At 35.4% G+C, this 22,034-nt stretch overlaps 3 protein-coding genes across 5 annotated transcripts; all 3 read left to right on the top strand.

Moving 5' to 3' along the window:
- Window positions 1-3,005: 3,005 nt before the first annotated feature.
- LOC132185544 (early nodulin-like protein 13) lies at window positions 3,006-4,407 on the top strand. The gene is made up of 2 exons (XM_088518138.1): window positions 3,006-3,189; window positions 4,001-4,407. The coding sequence occupies exons 1-2, from the start codon at window positions 3,006-3,008 to the stop codon at window positions 4,405-4,407; spliced, it is 591 nt and encodes a 196-aa protein (XP_088374264.1).
- A 2,318-nt stretch (window positions 4,408-6,725) lies between these two features.
- APO2 (APO RNA-binding protein (DUF794)) lies at window positions 6,726-10,839 on the top strand. Its single transcript, XM_059599727.2, has 3 exons — window positions 6,726-6,995; window positions 8,253-8,605; window positions 9,904-10,839. Exons 1-3 carry the CDS (start codon window positions 6,831-6,833, stop codon window positions 10,733-10,735), a joined length of 1,350 nt encoding a protein of 449 aa, XP_059455710.1. The 5' UTR covers window positions 6,726-6,830; the 3' UTR covers window positions 10,736-10,839.
- Window positions 10,840-13,732: 2,893 nt separating this feature from the next.
- On the top strand, window positions 13,733-17,824 carry ATS2 (Phospholipid/glycerol acyltransferase family protein). 3 transcript variants are annotated; one of them, XM_059599496.2, is made up of 8 exons: window positions 13,733-13,910; window positions 13,991-14,034; window positions 14,710-14,782; window positions 15,253-15,447; window positions 15,540-15,946; window positions 16,125-16,226; window positions 16,428-16,724; window positions 17,110-17,824. In XM_059599496.2, the coding sequence occupies exons 1-7, from the start codon at window positions 13,865-13,867 to the stop codon at window positions 16,638-16,640; spliced, it is 1,080 nt and encodes a 359-aa protein (XP_059455479.2). In that variant the 5' UTR covers window positions 13,733-13,864; the 3' UTR covers window positions 16,641-16,724; window positions 17,110-17,824. The 3 variants fall into 3 exon arrangements, with proteins under 3 accessions (XP_059455479.2, XP_059455478.2, XP_059455477.2); XM_059599495.2 differs by having other exon boundaries at window positions 14,707-14,782; window positions 17,192-17,824; XM_059599494.2 differs by having other exon boundaries at window positions 14,707-14,782.
- Window positions 17,825-22,034: the final 4,210 nt, after the last annotated feature.

Raw genomic sequence — 22,034 nt, 5'->3', positions numbered from 1 at the left:
GAGGAAAAACTTTTGAATATACCAACTACAAGAAAAGATCTCATGATAGTCAATATGGGCCCCCACCACCCGTCAATGCATGGTGTTCTTCGACTCATCGTTACTCTGGTCCCTGGACAATGAAGATGTTATTGAGTGTAAACCAATAAATTTTGGGTTATATATATATATATATATATATAACCCAAAATTTTCCATTCCTATATATATATATTCTATTTTCACATATTTTTATTTGGGTTCAAGCTCTGATGCCGGATTTTTTAAAAAATAAATAAATAAATAATCAAATTTAAAATATTTATAAATTTTATTTATTATGAATGCTATGTGTCATAATATGATTGGCATAGACATGGCATTTAATAGTTTTCATCAAAAAATTAGATGGATGTAGGGTGAAAGGACTTATTTGTTATTTTTGTATACCACAAAGAGTTTTCAGAACATTTTAATACTACATGTAACCACATTTACTGATATTGTATAAATAAAAAGTTTGTTGCTTGGCTGACCAACCGCCTTGCTAGACCATGATGGCCATGGGTCTGGTTCCAACAACTTTAATTTTTTTTTTTTAATTAAGGGTCAATTTCTATTTTTATAAATTTTATAGGGGTACAAGGGACATTTCAATTGTTTACCGTTTCATTTAACGTTAAACCCTAACAACAAAGATGACATTGCAAACTTCTAAAACATGGGAACCCGACATTGCAAAATTTTAAACTTTGATAGTATGATTGCAAAAGTACCGAAACATTAGGGGTGAGTGGGAGTAAGTAAGGACAGAGTTTTCCTTCAAATTAGGTTAGAGGAATTTGCTCTAACCTAATTTATAATAATGACATGTGTCCTTTGACTCAAAAGACATTGAGCATGTGAAAGTCACATGTTTTTCTAAATTTTATAAGTGTATGAGAGACATTTGGCATGTTAGCTGTTTGAGTTAACACAAAGCCCTAACAATAGGGGTGAAATTAAAATGAGTTGAAAAATGATATACTCATATTGCAACTTTTGCTAATTCAATGTCAAGATTGTAAAAACAACGACATATACAGGAGGTAAGTGAAATTTTCCCAATACTTTATTCTATATCATTAAACCACAAAGAGTTTTTTTAGCAAATGAAATTGATGGATTATAATATTAAAATACGAATGGTATTTCCACGATACCAAGCAAGACCTAATAGAATGCCAACATTCAAAATAATGATAGAAATCCATCTTGTGCTTCTTCAAGAATTATGTGGCTCTTAAAATCATCATTAGGTTTGTAATTGATCACTATCGAATTTTGATCAAATAGTAATTTTAAAAGTTATTTCATTTTTTGAATGATAGAAGAATAGCATAAGAGGACTTTTAAAATTACTCCAACATTCAATGCCATTAATCAAGTCATGGTTGTTAAATCATGATTGATCCTAGTAAAAAAAATACTTGATTTAATTGAATAAATAACTTTAAAATAACTACTTCTTTTTTTATATGTCCGCACAATGGAAGGAAAAAAGGGGAGGATGATTCAAATTAGTGATCTTCACTTCATGAGGTGTGATATCCAGTCAATTAAGCTATCAAATTTTTTTTTTTTTTAACATGTCCACATCACTGTAGGGGTAAAAAGGCGGGAAGTTATTAACCGCCCTCTAACCGCACCAACTACTTTTGAAAGCGGTTAAGGAAAACCACTAATTAACCACCTATATATATATATGAAACAGTACCGTGTCCTTTTTGTATTTAAAATTTTAAATATATGTAAAAATATATAAAAATCTAGAAACGATGTCGTATGTAGTATGATATTTGTTTTGTTTTTTTAAAATAATTTTTTTTTTTTAAAAAAAATCTTTTAAAAAGCGGTTAGCGGTTAGTAACTCTACTAACCGCTAACCATTAGCGGAGACGATTAGTAAATTTTATTAACCGCTTAGGTAATTACGGTTAACAATTTTAACCAATAACCACTAACCGTAACCGTATTTTCACCCTTACTCGTAAGATAGAGAAGGGGGATTAAACTAGCCCTTGAGAAGTACTAAACAACTTTAAAGTAACTTAATGTTGATAGGGCCGGAGTTGGGTGGCCAAATGTGATTCGCATATGCGAACGGTCCAGTAATATTTATTACCTCTTATTGCAGCTAACGAGCTATATATGGAGTATCACTTTTGCCTTGCGATTTTATTGGATAACCAAAGGGCATTTTGTGATTTTGCAAGCTAAGTATCATCATAAGTGAATGCTAGCTATATACATATATAGTACTTACTCTTTTGTCATTGCAAAAAGATTAGAGAATAAAAAATATAAAAATATTGTAAAAAAATTCAACTGCCTTGATCTTCCATAGATCATGGAGTCTCATTCATCTCTTTTTCAAATTTACCATTAGATATGTAGGACACTAAGACCCACGTATAAATTCTTACATATTCAATGATAAATTAAAAAAAGATATGGATAGAAAATGAAAGGGAGATAAAAAAAAAAAAAAAAAAAATAGCATTTCTCACGTACACATGTCTGTTAAGTGTCCAAGTTGTACCACGATATATGAACTAATAAGAACAAAAAGCCAAATAATTAATAAAAAAATAATAATAATATGAAAATGGTAAGTGCAAACGTGAACCGCCACGTCAATTTGTAAAGATGTGTCATCATCTTTTTCTCGTCCTCCCAATTAAAAAAATAAAATAAATAAAAAGTAAATTTTTTTTTTTTTAAAAAAAAATCACTATTAAATTTGTGGGGTTAATACCCATAGTAACGCTCAAAATAATATTACGATGATCATAATATTTTATAAATAATTAATTAGTAGTAGCATGGAAGGGTTGCTTTTGAAAATTGAGTAGCCTTTATGTACTCCGAACGAAACACCATACCCATATATGTAATGCCTTTATATAAAGAACCAAAACCAGGCATCAACTCTCAGCAATAACTGGAGTTTTCTTCTCAAAATATTATTCTCTGTGATTGAATCAATGGCTTCCTTGAGAACCACAATCCCATTTTGGATTCTCAGTTTGCTCCTGCTGTTTACTTCAATGGAAGCCAAAGAGTTCGTGGTTGGAGGAGACAAATGTTCATGGTCAACTCCAGTATCGCCTACAGGGTCCATCCAAGAGTGGGCTGATACAAACCGATTCATTGTCGGCGATATTCTCAGTAATCATCCATCTCTCATCATTCCTCCTTAGCTTTTCTCATATGGGTCTTATTTTTATCATGTATTTTGTTTATAAATATTATATGTGTAATCTATATAACATGTTAGAATAATATCGCTCTGTACTATCTATGATACTGTTAGTTAAATTACTATTTATTTCGAAAGCAAGTAAAATAATATAATTAATATTTCTAATACTCCCTTCAACAACCAAAGCACAACCCATCATTGATTTTTATGTTGTTTATCTGTTGTTTCATTTATGTTTTGCTGCGTTTTTTGTGGGTTACTGTCTTCATGTTCTTATTTGGTTTGATCCAATATGAGGAGACTTTTGTAGCTGGTGGTCGCTCTTCATCGACGGCTCCATTCCGGTTTTCGGCTGTACCTCCTCTGCAACAACCATTTCACGATGGTTGTTGTTTTTACCGCTTTGGGCTCTTCACTGAGTCTTTTTGCTGTTTATTATTGCCTTGTGCGGCCCTTAGAGAAACTCGGCTCGTTTATGATTTTTTTAGGATCATGAATGAAACCATTGCCTACCGTTTCTATGTTTGTGTTTGTTTATATTGCATTTCTTGTGTAGGCTTTGTTTCTTGGGGTGCCCACTCTGTTTTTATTGTTCAATCCCATTGAACCCATTTCCTTTATTTGAAAAAAAAAACCATATTTAATGAACGGATGGCTAAACTGTAGAATCAAGATCCGAATTTATAACATTTACTCCACTATATCATATTAAATCAATACTTATTCCAATAAGATAAACTAATCAATATTTCTTTGTTTTCTTGCATACGTACGTAGCCTTTGAGTATGATCCTAAGTTCGACACAGTACTGCAAGTGAGAAAGGAAGACTACGAGAGGTGCAACGGAACAACGCCGATTGAAAAATACGACAACGGCAAGACCAAGATTGAGTTGAACAGATCAGGACACTTCTATTTCATCGGCGATCATGGTAGCAATGGCTGTGTATCTGGGCAGAGGCTAACTGTGGCTGTTATCTCCGACGAACTACGTCATGGACACCATACGCCTAATAAGCCTAACCATAATCATACCGCGGTGGCTCCGACACCGTCCCCAGCGCCTTCCCCGAATGATATTCCCCCAGTAAGTGGTGCAACTACTCATGGATTGAGGGGTGGGTTTATGGTAATATTTCTCGTGGGAGTAGGGACTTTGGTGGGGATGGCCGTCTTCCTTTGAAAGATCGATATATAGTGAATTAACTTGTTTTCAGTTTGCTTTGTTTTGGTAAAGATCCAAAGAGAGATGTGAACTTTGGAAAATAAAGGCTAATTATGTGTTACGGAGATTAGCTTGCATGTTATATCTATGTAAAATTATACATCCATATATATATATATATATATATATGAACTGCTTTCTTAATAATTTTATTTTTCTTAGCCAATTGTTGGTGTAGTGGCCAACCACCATGGGGTAGTCCCACCACCCCCAAATCTCCTTTTGGTGAACCCCGGGGAGCTTTTGGGTGATGCGACCAGCCCCAACGATGCTTGGCTCCCGGCTCTCCTTTGTGTATTAAGTCTGTTATTTGTTTATGTATGAAGAAATTGCGTTTGTGAATAGACGTGAGGGACGATGCTCTTCTAATTACATTAAAATGCAATATGTTTTAATGTAGATTTGGGTTCTTTTAGTTCCAGTTTTAGCCTATAAATTAAAATAGTTCTTGTTTATATGTCTTAGTTCACTAGTTCTCAAATGATTTGTTTTGTTTATTATGTATTAGAAATGTTTTTTTTTAAATAAAAATTTTAAAAAAAATTGTTCTAGGTTTTTTTTTTTTGTTTGTCTTTTTTTTTTTTTTAGTTTGCAGTGTTAAAGTATTGATTAAGTGATTAAATTTACCTATTCCTATAAACTTAAGCTTTTTGAAAAACTGGTGATTTAACATAATATCGAAGCCAAAGGTCATGTGATTGAACCTTGACTCCGTCAAATCACCTCTATTTAAATTAAATATTTCACGTGTTGGGTCTCACTTATTAAAATGGAATTTGAGCCCACATGTGAAAGGGAGTGTTGAAGTATTGATTAAGTAATTAAATTTACCTCTTCTTATAAGTTTAAGCCTTTGGGATAACTGGTGATTTAACATGCAGAAGAAAAAAAAATATTTTTTTAGAAAACTCATTCAATTCTTCAAAGAAGATGAATATATAGTCCTCTTCCTAGGAGAATAGATAATCCCATGAAAATGTGAGCAACCAAATAAAAGAATAGTTATTTCATGAGAATAGTCGTTATTCCATTCTAATGGTCCATTTTGCATATCAAACGGGCCTTAAGTAGATAACTCTTGGGTCCTATATCTTTATAGTATTTTATTTTTAATTGTTTGAAATTGCATGCATTGTTTGGGTTTTCTGATCATTAACTCTAAATAATGTCATATACAACATTAATATCTTACAAGTATCTTACTATGCTGAGATGACAAGTGTAATTTCCCTTGGATCAGCCATTATGTGTGTGTAATGGTTACTAGACCATGTCACGTCAACATAGTAAGATAAAGAAAAAATTATAGCTTACCCTCTAAAGTTGACAGCGTTTTTTAATTCGAACATCAAAATTTTAATTTTTGCAATTCACCCCCACAAAGTTCTAATTTTTTTCAATTCGACCAATATCATCTCAAAATTTCCATATTGCCCCTGATTTTTTTTTTTATGAAAACGAAAACAAATTCGGAGGTGCAAAAATGACTAGATGATCACATAGCCATCCCGAATTTTTTTAAATTTTTTTTATAAAAAATAAAAAAATAAAAATTAGGGGTAATATAAGAAATTTTGGATAAAATTGGTCAAATTGTAAAAATTTGAAACTTTGGAGGGGTGGATTGCAAAAATTAAAACTTTGGTATTCGAATTGAAAAATGCTGTCAACTTTGATGAGGTAAACTGTAATTTTCCCTAAGATAAAAGTGAGATGTTAGCATGGTATATAACATTTCTTTTAACTCCTTTGTTTTGGTTGTCTTACAATTTTTTTAAATATATCCTCTCAATTTCAATAGGGGAATAAAGATACTCTCATATATTCTAAAAGACTAAGAATTAACTGTGTTCCAAAATAAGTAAAGTAGCATTTTCTCCGTTTCAAATAAAATAGATATTGTTATTTCATGATCATGGTTTAATGTTATTGAGAATTAACATTAACCATGTATATAACAATCAATGTTATTACATCTAATCTAAAGATGTATATAATATCACGTAATAAATATGTTTGCACGTCTTTTAAACCAACATAATGTATATCATTAAAATAATAAAATGATATTAAATCTAAATAATAAAATAACTCACGGGGGTCCTTCTCCACGTTGAACTGACACAACCCATAGTTGTACGTAATTACTCACTACGGCCCCTCCCGACCAGGCCTGGACCGGACTTCATATTGTTCAGAAGTTTCAAAATACCCCTAACATTTTTCTCAAATCACAACTATACCCTAGTTTCATTTTGTGAATCGTCCATTCATCATCAGCACCCTATCTGGCCCAGCAGTCCACAGAATCCCATCACCACCACTCCAATTTACCGTTTCTTTCAAAGCTTTTAACCTTTTTGTGTGTGGTTTGAGGGGATATGGTGGAGTGCCTTGGCTCTCCAAATCTGTTTTCCCATGGCCCTTTGGCCGTGCTGCGTTGTAAAGGAGTAGCTTGTCCAGTTAATGTTTCTTTCCAGAACAATCCGCAGCTCCTGATGCTTAATCGGCACCCAGCTGGTCTGGGTTCACTTCACTCTCTCCAGGTATGCCCCTTTGGAATCCCACATACCATGTTTGTTGTTTATGCATTTGGTTGGAATTTGGGGGTAAATGGGTGAGCTTTAATGGGTCATGAAATGGGATTTAGTTGCTTCGCTTAGGCATTGCTTGATAGTCAGTCATTGCTGTGTTTTTGGCTCTTATTATCCCATGGTTGTGTGGCTCGCTTTCTCAGTTTCTCTAGTGCTGAGTCTGAGACCGTTAATGGGTGAGTTCTGTTTAGTTGTAAATGTGAAATCTAATATGGTGGATGAATCCTGTGGAGTGGTAATGTTATTGGCGTATTGAGACATATGTTATGCGTCCAATTTAAATGTGGGTGTTTGGCGAACTATAGAACTGGTTTAGTCTAGGAAACGAAGGAAATTCCTTCAAACCAGTCTATTAAACTGACTTCGAGCATTTGAGAAGCATTTTTAATAGGATTAACTGAGCATATAATTATCATGTGTCACGTGCTCATAGAACATATATCAATTTAACAGTCTAGGTTGAAGGAAAATTTTGTACATGAAGCAATCTGGAAAGGAAAGCTAGTTTGATTTTGAACTACTTTTGGTTTATGTGCACTTTGTCTAAACCATATAGTACTATTGTTTTAGTATTTTGTTAGAAACTTGTATGCACTAAGTTTGAGTGCGAACATGACAAATTGAGAATGAGTTTTATATTTTGTAAACTCTGACAACCAGAAAGATCTAATACTTAATCATGCTATTTACAGCTAGCCCAATTTTGCAGATTTCCCAACATGCCAATTAAGTTGCTCTTACTTATGCATTTAGTCATGTACTCGTGTGCATGAGACAGACTACAGTTTTTTTTTTTTTTTTTGATAAATCTGCAAATAAATAATAAAAGGTAAAAAATAATGAAAAATAATGCGACTGTGAAAGTCCTTGAACTGAATCAGCTACTATCCTGGTTTAACTTCCAAGTAATGGCCTCACACTATGGCCCTGGGAGCTTGTATGATATGCACTAGTATGCCATTGACTCGTGTTAGAACATGTGCAGGGCCTGCTGTAACAATCACTAAGATGTGCTGTTAAAAGCTTTTTAACAATCAATCTGTTTGTGTGTTCCTTGAGGGGCCAGGCTTGAGCATTTTAAGTGTTTCTAAATTCTGTATCGCAGCTTGACAATGTAACTGTAACTCTTTCTTTTCTGAATAACTAACTCTTTAAGGAACTTTACATGTAATGCATATGCTTCTTGTGTCTACTTTTATTCTTTTGCAGCATAGCACCAGTGCAATTATACTTCCACTGAAATCCAGAATTCCGTCAGTGAAGTTGTGTCGATCATATGCCTTGGTCATTAGGAGTGAAAATCCCCAAAATGCTGATTTTCCTCGCTACTATTCAAGGAAGGAGAAAAAGCCTTTTCCTGTACCTGTTCTAGAGCTGAGGCGGGCTGCCAGGGAGAGGTTTAAGAAAAGTAAAGGACAGCCTAAAAAACCTTTGCCACCTCCAAAGAATGGGCTGCTTGTGAAGAGCCTTGTGCCACTTGCTTATGACGTGTTCAATGCAAGGATAACATTGATTAACAATCTCAAGAAACTCTTGAAGGTGGTGCATGTGCATGCTTGCAGGTAATTTCATTCCTTGATTCCTCTGAGTATCCTCCCTAATGGCAGAATTTGACTCTTGGAGCTTATGGCAAAAAGTATAATCAGTATTTGCTAAAGCATGGCAAGTCAAATTCAAGTGGAAAATGATCCTCTCCATTTCAAATCCTCTTCATTTCCTCCATTTAGTGCATTTTGAAGGGTAGTGCAGTTAGTGCACTACCATCGTTAAAACTTTTGGACAACACTATCCTTCAAAATGTACTAAATGGAGGAAATGGATGGGATTTGAAATGGAGAGGATCCTTTTCCAATTCATGTGGTGATCCAAAATCATTAGTTGTTAAGTACACAAATACCTGTTTTGCGTGTTGAATGTAGTATGGTGATGCAACAGCATGTTGACGGATATCCCAATTAGCTGCGCATAAGACAATTTAGGCATCTTTACTTGGTTTAAGATTCACCATCATTGCATGTGATTACTTGATATGAGCAATCCTACCAATTGTTGTTCACCAGTGAACGTCTTGCTCTCCTTGAACAAATTACATTATTATTATCCAAGCAGCCTTGGAAAAAACTATTGCTTGTTGGAACTTTGTGTAGAACTTACACTTGTTCCTTTAGACTAAAATACTTGTGATCTCTCTATGTTCGAACTGTTGTCAATTTGGTCCATATAGTTTCAATTTTAGTGATGTCAACCTTGGAATTTTAAGTTGTTATTAATTTAGTCCTGTCTATCCCCGTAATCATAGAAATGCAGATTTCATGTGCTGTTGCACGTGAGCATAAAACAGTATCACTTTGATGCTCCTTTTTCTCTTGAAGAAAAATTCATAAAGAAAAGGAGAAAATAAATTAAAAGAATTGGCAATAAGAGAGAGGGATATGCCAGAAATCTTGTAGCAGACAGCCTTGCAATCTTCTTCTTCTACTTCTTTGACTTTATAGCATTATTGTTTAGTTGATATTTCCTTGGCCTTCAACTTGTTTCTTGTATGTTCTTCAATAGCTCTAAGTGAAGAAAATGGTGTTGAAAGAGCATTTAAAACTAGCTCGATGATTTCTGATCTCGATTGGCATTCACATGTAATGTCTCATGACATTTAAGACCATGACTAAGGGGGTTGGATGGAAGTACCAAATCTGATGACAACTTGAAACTCCAAGGTGAAATTGATAAACTTTAAGGATCAAATTGACAACAAACCCTAACTTATGGAATACAAAGTGTATGTGTGTGTAAATATATTTAAGCCATTTAACCTTCTTAGTGAGTACATTTTTGTGACTTCTGTTTTCCAATGGTTATGCAGCTGCTGTAATGAAATTCATGTGGGGCCTGTTGGACATCCATTCAGATCTTGTAGAGGCCAAAATGCTAATATCCGCAAGGGCCTTCATGCATGGACAAATGCAACCGTTGATGACATAGTCTTGCCAGTGGAAGCCTACCACCTCTATGACCGCCTCGGAAGGCGTATTCCTCATGAGGAGAGATTTTCAATCCCTCGGATTCCTGCAGTAGTTGAACTCTGCATCCAAGCCGGTGTAAATATTCCTGAATTTCCAACAAAAAGGAGAAGAAAGCCGATCATCTTCATTGGCAAAAAGGAATTCGTTGATGCAGATGAGAGTGAACTACCAGATCCTGTCCCAGAAGTTCCTGAGAAACCATTATTAAATGAAATACCTGATTCAGAGATAGTAGCCCCATCTGATGCAATAGACATTGCCTGCCTTGCTGAGGAAACACTAAGAGCATGGGAAAAGATGAGGAGAGGAGCCAATAGGCTAATGAAGATGTACCTGGTACGGGTTTGTGGGTATTGCCCAGAGGTGCATGTAGGCCCTAGCGGCCACAAGGCGCAGAACTGTGGGGCACACAAGCACCAGCAGCGGAACGGGCAGCATGGTTGGCAGGCGGCGGTGCTAGATGACTTGATACCACCAAGATATGTGTGGCATGTTCCTGATGTAAACGGACCGCCGATGCATCGGGAGCTTAGGAACTTCTATGGTCAAGCTCCTGCTGTAGTCGAATTGTGCATACAGGCTGGTGCTGTTGTGCCGGATGAGTACAAATCAACGATGAGGTTGGATGTAGGAATCCCCTCAGACCTTCAAGAAGCTGAAATGGTAGTTTGAGGCCATTCTTGCTTCCCCCCAAAAACTCCTCTTTCGAATACAATGTAAATTAAAGTGTCTGCAGAATATTAAGATTGAATACAGTGCAAAGTTTGAAAGCTCCATTTGATGGTGATCAGCAATCCAAACTAGTTAATACTGTTAATTTTGTTGGTAGAATATCAAAACAAGACTTGGGCCATGAATTGCACAATAACGGTCGAAAATTTTTATAAGTCTGGAATGAGACTGTTATGATCCTGGTGAGCCTTAATTTGGGGTATGGCCGTATGGGCATTAGATTGAGCCAGTTTAGTCTAAGATAGGTTTAAGGGTGTAACTTTTTACGTTCCATTAGTTCTAGAGTTTTTGGCATATTAGTTAGGTCCCTAATATTAGTATCAGGGCAAGCACTATGTCACGTGTTCAGTTAAAGTCGCCATAGAGTGAGCTTATGTGGGTGTCATAATGGATATTTTTTTATGATTAATATGATGATTTGTTATAATAGAATCTGACAATGTTAAGAAATCTTAATCAATTTCCCACCCTAAAAACGGAATTAGGATTCTCTCAAGTTCATTTGAACGGGATAATATCCGGTTAATTATGTTGAAGAGGTATTTTTGTCCCCTCAAAAAGTGAAAAGACAAAAATACCCTTTCAATATTGCTAATTGGATATTATCTAATTTAAATGAACTTGAAAGAATCATATTCCCTAAAAACGTGGTTGTGAGATGGAAAAGGTCATATGAAACAATTAATTGACACCATATATATATATTGATCAAACACATCCATAACAAGTTAGACTGCTTGTAAAGGTCAACCACCACACATCAAACTTTGGATCTCTTCAATTCTACATGCTCCAAATGTCCATTAAACATTCACTTTCGCCTCCTATTTCTTCCATGCATGCACCCTCGTCACCTCCCTCCCCCACTTTCTTCTGCCTAAACCTCCATAACTACCTCATAACGTACACATACAAAGCACATAACACAGTTTTGGAGAAGAAGATTATAGAGAATATAGAGCGAGCGTCAAAAAAAAGATAAAGCTGCGGAGAGAAAAAGGCTATGGCAGGACCAGAACAAGTGAAGGCAGTGGGAGCCGAGGGAATGAAGGTTCCTTCCCCGGGGCAGCACTCGACTGAGGTACTCCACCAGCGTAGAAAACTGCCATTCTGTCCGGTGAGAATGGCCATTGGTGGCTTTGCCATCACCGCCGCCCTCGGTTTCTTGGTCTTGTACTCCAAGAAGAAGCCGGAAGCCTCCGCCACCGACGTTGCCAAAGTTGTCGTCGGAGTTGCCCATCCAGAAAACACCCACCCACGCCATTAGATATCCATCTTCATTCATAATAATTTCATATGCCTGGTTTTATCTTCTTTTTTTGTTGCCTGAAGATGTAGCACAAATAAAGCCTCCATTATGTGCTATACGATGGGTCTCATATATTATATCACAATTTTTCTTATTTGAATTAAAAAAATTAAGGGATTCTTCTTACTGCATTTTGTTGAAATATTAACTAAATGATTAAATTTAGCAACTTTTATCGATTTAGAGACTGTTTGGCCGTGCGATTTCGCATACGAAAAGTACGATTTTAAACAAAATTGCGAAAAGTGTATCGTTTGGGAGTGCATTTTTAAAAATTTGTGGTTCGAAAGCATAGAAAAATTTGCATTTTCAAATCACAGACAATGGAATACGTTTTTAAAATCAAATGATTTTTAATGCCAAATCACAATTTTATCAACTGCTTAATTGTGCTTTTAAAATCGTGTTTTTAAATAGTATGTTTTGACATCTCTGTTTTTTAAATTGTGCTTATTAAAATTGCAAATTCAAATTGGGCTCTTAAACTTTTGTGACAAATAGTAATTAATTTAATGTAGTTTCAAAATAAAATTCTTGAGTCTAAATCCTAACTTTACGGTTTATCGATGTATCAATTAAATATTATAAGATAATAGATTTAATGCAATGTTGCAACCACCATATGGTAAATTGGAGAAAACTTATTATGACTAATCATCAAATCGAGGCACTTTTTTGTAGACTGATTAATGTTGAACCACCCTATCATATAAATGGTACTCCTATATTAGTTGTTGGGATAATAACTCTAGCACAGGGCCCAAAATTTTCAAGATAGCGATCTTAGGCCAAAACTTTCAAATTTTCTTTGTCCAATCTTTGTACAAAGGGCATTGGAGGGTAGTATTCTGACTATTCCGTTGGTCTTAGCAACTCTAATATCTATCCTACTTAGTATAGGGCGAAAGTTTAAAGTACATTTAACATAAAAGACTGACTAAAACGGAACAGGTATCTCATTTATGGCTTTAGGATATTTTTAGAGAGATTCTGACCATTAACTGAATATTTTCTAGACTGGAGAGGATCATGTTTCGACTAAAACAACGTGATACATGACTGTCATTAAAAGGATATTGAGTAATTATATAAATCACTTTTGTGTCACTCTAAAAATGAAATGGCTTTTAAAATTATTATTTGATTCAAATTCAATAATGATCAATCATAAGGTCAATCGTGATTTTAGAAGTCACATCATTTTTTAAGTAACACAAGAGAAAAAACACAAAAGTGACTTCTAGGAGTATAAAACTGCTATGTGGCAAGCATCTAAACGTCATATCGAGGATCTCCTCACTATAAAAGAGACATTATCTCCTAACAACATTAAATATTTTTACACCTCACACTCTCCATTTGATGACAAGTCGGACTTAACCATCGGAATTAAGTTAGTCCAAATATCAACATACAAAGCTACAAAAGAGAAGAGAAGAGAGAAAAAAATAAAAATTAAAAAAAAAAAAAATTCACAACAAAGGCTGCATATGACGTGTCAAATTTGTATTGGAGGCGGTAAAAGTGGGTCCTATTCTTAAGGCAGTTTTGAGTGGGTCCTGCGGCCAAAAAATGTCAATATATCGGCCATGAAGAAGAAGACGGTAATACCAGTCACACCCCCGCAATTCGCAGATAAGGAATATATATCTGCCTTGAAATGCGCGCTAACAATTCACCGTAAACCCTACCACTCTCACCTTTACGATTCTACGTCGTTTTCTCAATCTCAGAGATAGAGACCCAGAGAGAGTTCATCTATGGCAGTTGCTTCCTGCCCACCACGTCCAATACTACCTCGTTTTGGTACTCTCTCTCTCACTCTCTCTCTCTCTCGTAACTTTTTTGGTCTCTGAGTTGCTAGCTCTTGTTGATTCGATTTTCAGGTTATAAGGAATCGAGGTTCGTCGCAGCACCGTCTTTATTGCCGGTAATTATGCGCTGTGGATTGTTTACTCTATGTTTGGTTCCTGAGGAAACGACGAAATGAAAGAAAGCTGAATTTTGTTGCTCATGCGTGTATTGTGTTTCATGTGAATGAAATTGTAACTTGAGTGTTTTGATTTCTTTTCATTTCCTACATTTTCCCTGCAACCAAGCAGAATATTGGGTGTTTGTTAGTAGGGAAAAAAAAAAAAAAGCTTTCAATTTGTTTTGGTGCTTTGTTTATTGTGAAGGTTGTTCTGAAGGGAGTAATTATGAGGAAGATGATTTTTTTAAGTGTGTTCTTCAATGTGTAATTTGGCATACGCAGTTGCCACCGATTGAATGCGCTTAAGCTGCTTTCCCATTTGTGGATCGGAATCTTTTTGTTGTTATTAATACTAATTTTGTCATTGATGGACCCACAACTTGAGAAACAAGCTTGATATGCCTAGCCCTATCACTTAGCTGAGCTAACCCATTAATCCCCTGCAATGTGCATTGCCAGTTTGAACGACCTTCCTCCACGACATGTGTTGTTAATAATGAATTTCATGTCCCCAAATGTTTATTTAGTATTTAGCAATTGTAAGAAATGAAATTTTTGTTTTGGCTTCGATATTGCTGTTATTGTTATTGATTTTGTTGCATGACTTTGTTGCTATGATCCTTCTTACAGCAGTCATGCGCTGGTAAAGGGCTTTATACAGTGTGCTCTCCACCTAAACAGGCGGTTTTAGGAGTTTCAACTAACTGTAAGTAAATGTATCTCTAGCAGATAATCGTACTATTTATATGCTTTGTGCCCAAATAAATGGTTAATGATGTGCTGCGTCTCAAATTTTAGGTTCTTTTAATTGGCATCAGTGATGTGCCTCGTTCTCTCCATTTCTTGCCCTTCCTGTTTGTTCCCCTTGCAAACTATTCCACTTTTGTCATCTGAACGTTGGATTAAAATGTCCGCTTTCGTGCTTATCCTCATCATGCTGATTTTGGTTCTGACTCTTGTGAAAAAGAAGATTCTTGAATGCACGGTTCCCTTTTCTTTTCTGGCTTAATCATGAATCATAAAAAAATTTGTTGCTGAGTCTATAGGTATAATAATCTTCATGATTTTGTAGAAAATGTAACGCAATGCTTATTATTTGCTTTTATGAAATTTGGTTCCTTCTTTGGTAGCCATAATCTTTTAAATCTTCTTGCTTGCACTCCTTTTCTTCTGCAGCTCCTCGAAATGGCTATTTATGCTTTCTAAGGAAAAATCTTGGGGGATCGTGGCACTATTTTAAGCCCATAGAGGGTTTAAACAGACCGTCTTATGATAATATATTGCACAACCCAAATAAATTGTCCAGATACATAGTTGCTAGATCTGAACTTGCTGGAACTGGGAACCCTGATGCTAGGCACCCATTATCAGGTTTCTCCTTAAAGCCTTTTCAGACATTATCCATTTTTATGTTCAAGCTTATTGGCCTGATTCTTTTCCTTTTTAACATCTCTGAAATGCAGAATATAAGTTAAGCTCAAGAGTTAGAGGAATATGCTTTTATGCTGTCACTGCTGTCAATGCCATCTTTCTGTTTGTGCTGATGTTGGTGGCACATCCATTTGTTCTCTTATTTGATCGATACCGAAGAAGATTTCATCATTTCATTGCCAAAACTTGGGCAACTTTTACAGTCACTCCATTTGTCAAGATCAAGTATGAGGGATTGGAGAATCTGCCTCCTCCTGATATTCCTGCTGTATATGTTTCCAACCACCAGAGCTTTTTAGACATCTATTGTCTTCTCACTCTTGGAAGAAGCTTTAAGCTCATCAGCAAGACTTCAATATTCCTCTATCCCATTATTGGGTGGGCCATGTTTATGATGGGTGTCATCCCTTTGAAGCGCATGGATGTTAGAAGCCAGTTGGTAGCTCTTTCCTCTTTTGCATTGTTTTTTATTGCAGTTCTGTTCTATAGTATGTCTAGGTTATATACAGTGTATCCTGTGCAATAATAAATTATTTTCTATCCAATTTGTCTTGGTGAACTTATTATTTTAGTCTCAGACAATGAATTTGAAACTTTGTTTCCTTTTGGTCATACAGGACTGTCTTAAGCGATGCATGGATCTTACAGTGAAGGGGGCCTCTGTCTTTTTCTTCCCAGAGGGAACAAGGAGTAAAGATGGAAAATTAGGTGCTTTTAAGGTGAGTTCATATAATGTTCTTATCATCATTGTGGACTGATTTGGTAAGTTCATTTAGGGAACACAGAGTAAAGATGGAAAATTAGGTGCTTTTAGGTTTTTTTTTTTTTTTTTTTTTGAAAAGGATGCAAATTTGGGGGGAATGTTGGAACCCTAGTATTTTCTCTGAAATTTATTGTTTTATCTTGCTGGTGATATGTAGAAAGGTGCATTCAGTGTTGCAGCAAAAACTAAAGTACCAGTAGTACCTATTACCCTTATGGGAACTGGGAAAATCATGCCTTCAGGAATGGAGGGGATCTTGAATGTAGGTTCTGTAAAAGTTGTTATTCATAAGCCTATAGAAGGAAGTGATGCAGAAGTGCTATGCAATGAGGCTAGAAACACAATTGCAGATGAGCTCAATCGTCAATGACCAGATATTTACTGCAACAAATTCTGTTTGATTTCAATGGCTCAATACTTAATCCTTCAACGTGGAAGAAATATAAACTGGAAGGTATTAATCCATTTTCCTTGCTTTTTTCTCTGATTTAATTCTTTCCATCACCATCGTAGTATGTGAAGTTTATTTCATATTAATGAGTGCTGCATTTTTGTCTGCTATCTGTTGTCATGCAAGTATTTGGGCTTATAGCAATATTACAGATATAACGAATAATGGAAGTAGTGAATGATGTTTTGATTTTTGAAAAAAATAAAAGCAAAAATTGTATGTATGAACACGTGATGGTTTGACCGGTGTGATTGCAAATTATATCAAACATAAATGAAGGTGTAAAGAAGGCAAATATGCTCTCTCTCCCCCTCCCCAATATATCCTGGAAAATTTGACCCATAGGGGTTGCAGTTTCTATTTCTGAGTTTTGGTATTTTTACTGTAGGTATACAATACTACATATATTCTTATTCTCAAGACACTATTGCTTTCACACCGCTGGCAAATTCAACTGTTTTCGCACACAGCTTGAACCTTGTTCAATCAATAAACACACGGATCTCACAAGCAAATGGCAGCATAAGACTCATGGAGCCCCATGAGGAACTTCACCGTATGCTGCTGATAGCATTGCTACTGGATCATCTCTTTCATTGCTCCACAAGAAACAGTGACTTACTTTTTTGTTGACCAACAAATAGAATTAGCTCCAAGGAATGTGCAATGGCCCATAGTGGAGCATCTTGTATCAGGACACCCAGCCAAGTTGGAATCAACTGAACCTGTTAAAGTAGAAGATGATGTTGAGACCTTGATGTACTGTCTTCTCAGATTGGTTGCCTCACTGCCACATGAAGCTGAAACCAATATATTTTGACTCGTTCCATTAGCAGTGTATTAATGGCCGTTTTATGTGAAAAATTAACAAGTAATATATATACATCTTTTGTTAGACTCATTCAAGAGCTAACCCACCAACTATTCCTCAGATGAGTTGTTGCTCTTGCACCTATCGGAACCAGTTTTCTGTCGTCCCATGTGGTTCAGTTTGCAAGCAGTATTTTAATGGTTATTGTGTAAAGCTGTGATCGAACCAAGTATTGAATGTTCAAACTTGGTTTATTTAATTTTATTTCGAACACGAGCTAAGTTCGAACTTATCACCGAGCTTGATGCTCTATTTAAGTTTGGCTCATTTAGTTTTTTGAATGAACTTGAGTTTGTTCGCGAGTTGCTTAATTAATTATTCATTCCTTATATTAGAGAAATGTTAGAGGTATTAAAATTTTTGATGTGGATTGAATTGTAATGAAAGGACATGTAGTTATTCTAAATAAAAAATATTAATGAATTTTTCGGAAGATTAAACAAGAAGAGGAGCCGGTAATCTACAAGTTGTGAATGCATAGACAGCTACTATCTCGGACAGAATCAACAGCTGGAGATCAGGGCCTCTACCTAGTACCCACCAAATGAGAACAAACAAATAAACAATGATAGTTAAATCGATGGAATTATAAGTTAATAGATTTGTTTCTCTTGTTATCTCTGCCATCTTTCCAACGTTTGACCTGGGCGGATGCGACACATGCAAGCAACCACCAAGTTCGTGCAAGTTATCAAAACTTATTAGTAGCATAGCCAATTTAGCTGACTAGAATATTCAAGTGACAAACTTCAGTAGTCAATGAATTTGGTCATGATTTTTTTTTTTTTTTTTGCAAGAACAACCCTTAGGCTTAGGTAATTTTCTAATGTGCCGTTCAAGGCAAAAATGGGTTCAGCTTGAATCTAGCTCTAGTTAAAACTGTACTCATTGAAATTGAGATATGTATTATCTATATATATATATATATATATATATATATTATAAAAGCCGAGTTTTGGCTTAGAGAATGGATAGAATTGTGACACGTGTCCTCAACCGGTCATATTAGAAAGTACCTAGAATTGCGACATGTGGCGTTTTAGATGTTAGCCTTTTAATGAGACAATTAAAACATAAGGCTTTATTTGTAATGTATTGAATTGTCTAAATGAAGAAAACAAAAGGTTTTCAAATTCTCTCTTTCTCTCTCTTTATCTAATTTTCTTTTCATCTTCTCTTACTTTATGTTTATATCTCAATGTGAGACAACTGTATTTAATTGTCTTAATGAAGAAAACAAAAGGTTCACAAATTTTCTTGCCTAGAATTGCGACACATGACGTTTTAGATGTTAGCCTTTTAATGAGACAGTTAAAACATAAGGGTTTTATTTGTAATGCATTGAATTGTCTAAATGAAGAAAACAAAAAGTTTTAAAATTCTCTCTTCCTTTTTTTATCTAATTTTATTTTCATCTTCTCTTACTTTATGTTTATATCTCAATGTGAGACAATTGTAATATATTTAATAGTCTTAATGAAGAAGACAAAATGTTCACAAATTCTCTTGCCTAGAACTGCGACACGTGGCGGTTTAGATGTTAGCCTTTTAGTGAGAGACAATTAAAACATAAGGGTTTTATTTGTAATGCATTGAATTGTCTAAATGAATAAAACAAAAGGTTTTCAAATTCTCTCTTTCTCTCTCTTTATCTAATTTTCTTTTTATCTTCTCTTACTTTATGTTTATATTTCAATGTGAGACAATTATAATGTATTTAATTGTCTTAAGGAAGAAGACAAAATGTTCACAAATTCTCTTACCTAGAATTGCGACATGTAGCGTTTTAGATGTTAGCCTTTTAGTGAGATAATTCAAACATAGGGGTTTTATTTGTAATGTATTGAATTGTCTAAATGAAGAAAACAAAATGTTTTCAAATTTTCTCTTTCTCTCTCTTTATCTAATTTTCTTTTCATCTTCTCTTACTTTTTTTTTTTTTTTTTGAAAGGGAACATACCACTCATTCATTGATAAAAGTCGTGAGCATAAAGCTCTCACAAACAGAGCAAAAAATTCTGAAGTAAATCATAACCGATTCTAAATATACAGTCATCAACAACAGACTAAATCAACCATAACAAAATCATCCACTAACCTATGACTAATTATCAGGTTTAAAAATCAGATATGTATCAAACAGACACCATCTAATGCATAGGTAGCACTTATTCCTCAGCCTTGAGAGTAGAACCTCCTAGCCGATACTCATCCTTCTCGACCCAAAAGTCAGGATACAGTTCACATCCACAACCCAAGGGTTTGAACCAGTAATAATGGGTAGCAACCGGGAGCACCAAAGCAGGAGGAGAGAACCTTATTACAAGCAAAAAAGAAAAACCATACAGGGAAAGAAAGGGAACAACAAAACAAATGCAGGAAAAGAAATTACAGCAAAGAAAACAAATTACAGGAGAACTCAAAAGGAAATACAAAACAGAAAAACAACAATACAGAGAAATAAAACGAAAAACACACAAAGCGGGTCACTGCAACCGGAAAGAGACCGATCGCGAGCTGGCCGAAAACTGTTGCAGAAAGTGGCACAAAAAGCTTGACGCGAGAGGAGCGCGTGAAAAGACCCGACAGCGAGCGGTGAGCAGCGAATTGGGCGCGGATGAGATCGGCGGCACACATAAACAAACAGGGAGGGGGAGAGTTTAAGTGAAAACCCCCAAAGGCAGTACCCACCTAGAGAGACCACAAGCACAACAGAACAGGAAAACACCAAAGACAAAAACAAGCCTAAAAACAGAACCGGGAAGCAAAGAAACAAAATCAAAGAACAAAAGCAAAGAAGCACAATCAGGGAAAAACGAAAACAAACCCAGCCGAATCAACGGAACCCCTGCAAAATGTGGGATGGGCACGGCGGAACCGGAAAGCAAGGAGGTGGGTAGGCGTCGGGGGAAGCCAGGCGGAGGACGGAGGATCGGGCGAAGGCAAGCCGATCCAGTGCCCAACCCGTTCCAACCCAAGTAGGGAGCGCTGCAGATGGAGATGGCGGGGAAGAGAGCGGCCAAGGGAACGGCAATACCAAAGGCAAAAACTGAGAAAAAGCAGAGGGGAAAAGGAGAGATGGGGAGGGGGAAGAGAGGGGCACCGGGACTAGGGGCATCAAGTAAAATAGTAGCACCCGAAGCGGAGAGGAGAGGGGAGGAGGGATGCAGGCAACGGCCATCCCTCCTCCCCTGCAGCTGCGGCGCTTTGGAGGGGGGCTTAGGGTTTCACTTCTCTTACTTTATGTTTATATCTCAATGAGAGACAATTGTAATATATTTAATTATCTTAATAAAGAAAACAAAAGGTTCACAAATTTTCTTGCCTAGAATTGCGACACGTGGTGTTTTAGATGTTAACCTTTTAGTGAGACAATTAAAACATAAGGATTTTATTTGTAGTGCATTGAATTGTCTTAATGAAGAAAACAAAAAGTTCACAAATTCTCTTGCCTAGAATTGCAACACGTAGCGTTTTAGATGTTAGCCTTTTAGTGAGACAATTAAAACATAAGGGTTTTATTTGTAATGCATTCAATTGTCTAAATGAAGAAAACAAAAGTTTTTCAAATTCTCTCTTTTCATCATGTATAGGCTTCATGTTTATATCTCAATTGCGACACGTGACGTTTTAGATGTTAGCCTTTTAGTGAGACAATTAAAACATAAGGGTTTTCATGTCAAAAAAAACATAAGGGTTTTATTTGTAATGCATTGAATTGTCTAAATGAAGAAAACAAAAGGTTTTCAAATTCTCTCTTTCTTTCTCTTTATCTAATTTTCTTTTCATCTTCTATTACTTTATGTTTATATCTCAATGTGAGACAATATTAATATATTTAAAATTCTTAATGAATAAAACAAAAGGTTCACAAATTCTCTTGCCTAGAATTGCGACACGTGGCATTTTAGATGTTAGCCTTTTAGCGAAACAATTAAAACATAAGGGTTTTATTTGTAATGCATTGAATTGTCTAAATGAATAAAACAAAAGCTTTTCAAATTCTCTCATTTCATCTTCTCTTACTTTATGTTTATATCTCAATGTGAGACAATTAAAACGTTAGGAGTTTTATTTGGAATGCATTTAATTGATATCTTAATGAAGAAAACAAAAATTTCCCAAATTCTCTCTTTCTCTCTATTTATTTTTCTCTTTTCTTCTCTTGTTTTCTATTTATATCTCAATGTTCCTTCGTAAAATTCACATTCAATTCAAAAAAAAGATGAGAGAGAGGGAGAGAGAGAGTTTCCAATTGTTGTTTCTCAATGAAAAATTATACTACAATTCTTTTATTTCTTTTCTTTTCTTTTCTTTTCTTTTTTGGCTAGAACATTTATTTTCCATTATATTAGTAATATTGTCATTTTTTATGTTTATTTTCGGTGCTTATGTTCTTCCATTTTTGTTTTTGTCCCCTATTTTTTTTTCTTCTATTTTTT

This window comes from Corylus avellana, chromosome 7 (genome assembly GCF_965113065.1).
Source record: "Corylus avellana chromosome 7, dhCorAvel1.hap1.2, whole genome shotgun sequence".
NCBI classification, from domain to species: domain Eukaryota; kingdom Viridiplantae; phylum Streptophyta; class Magnoliopsida; order Fagales; family Betulaceae; genus Corylus; species Corylus avellana.
The sequence above is the reverse complement of the archived record's forward strand: the minus strand, read 5'-3'. Positions and strand labels throughout refer to the sequence as shown.

What these genes read in the sequence shown, in the direction of transcription:
- LOC132185544 (XM_088518138.1), top strand. Translation starts at nt 3,006, where the DNA reads ATGGCTTCCTTGAGAACCACAATCCCATTTTGGATTCTCAGTTTGCTC. An exon ending in CATTGTCGGCGATATTCTCA is followed by an intron (nt 3,190 to 4,000) that starts GTAATCATCCAT and finishes ATACGTACGTAG; the next exon opens with CCTTTGAGTATGATCCTAAG.
- APO2 (XM_059599727.2), top strand. Translation starts at nt 6,831, where the DNA reads ATGGTGGAGTGCCTTGGCTCTCCAAATCTGTTTTCCCATGGCCCTTTG. An exon ending in GTTCACTTCACTCTCTCCAG is followed by an intron (nt 6,996 to 8,252) that starts GTATGCCCCTTT and finishes ATTCTTTTGCAG; the next exon opens with CATAGCACCAGTGCAATTAT. An exon ending in GTGCATGTGCATGCTTGCAG is followed by an intron (nt 8,606 to 9,903) that starts GTAATTTCATTC and finishes ATGGTTATGCAG; the next exon opens with CTGCTGTAATGAAATTCATG.
- ATS2 (XM_059599495.2), top strand. Translation starts at nt 13,865, where the DNA reads ATGGCAGTTGCTTCCTGCCCACCACGTCCAATACTACCTCGTTTTG. An exon ending in CAGCACCGTCTTTATTGCCG is followed by an intron (nt 14,035 to 14,706) that starts GTAATTATGCGC and finishes TCCTTCTTACAG; the next exon opens with CAGTCATGCGCTGGTAAAGG. An exon ending in GAAAATTAGGTGCTTTTAAG is followed by an intron (nt 16,227 to 16,427) that starts GTGAGTTCATAT and finishes GGTGATATGTAG; the next exon opens with AAAGGTGCATTCAGTGTTGC.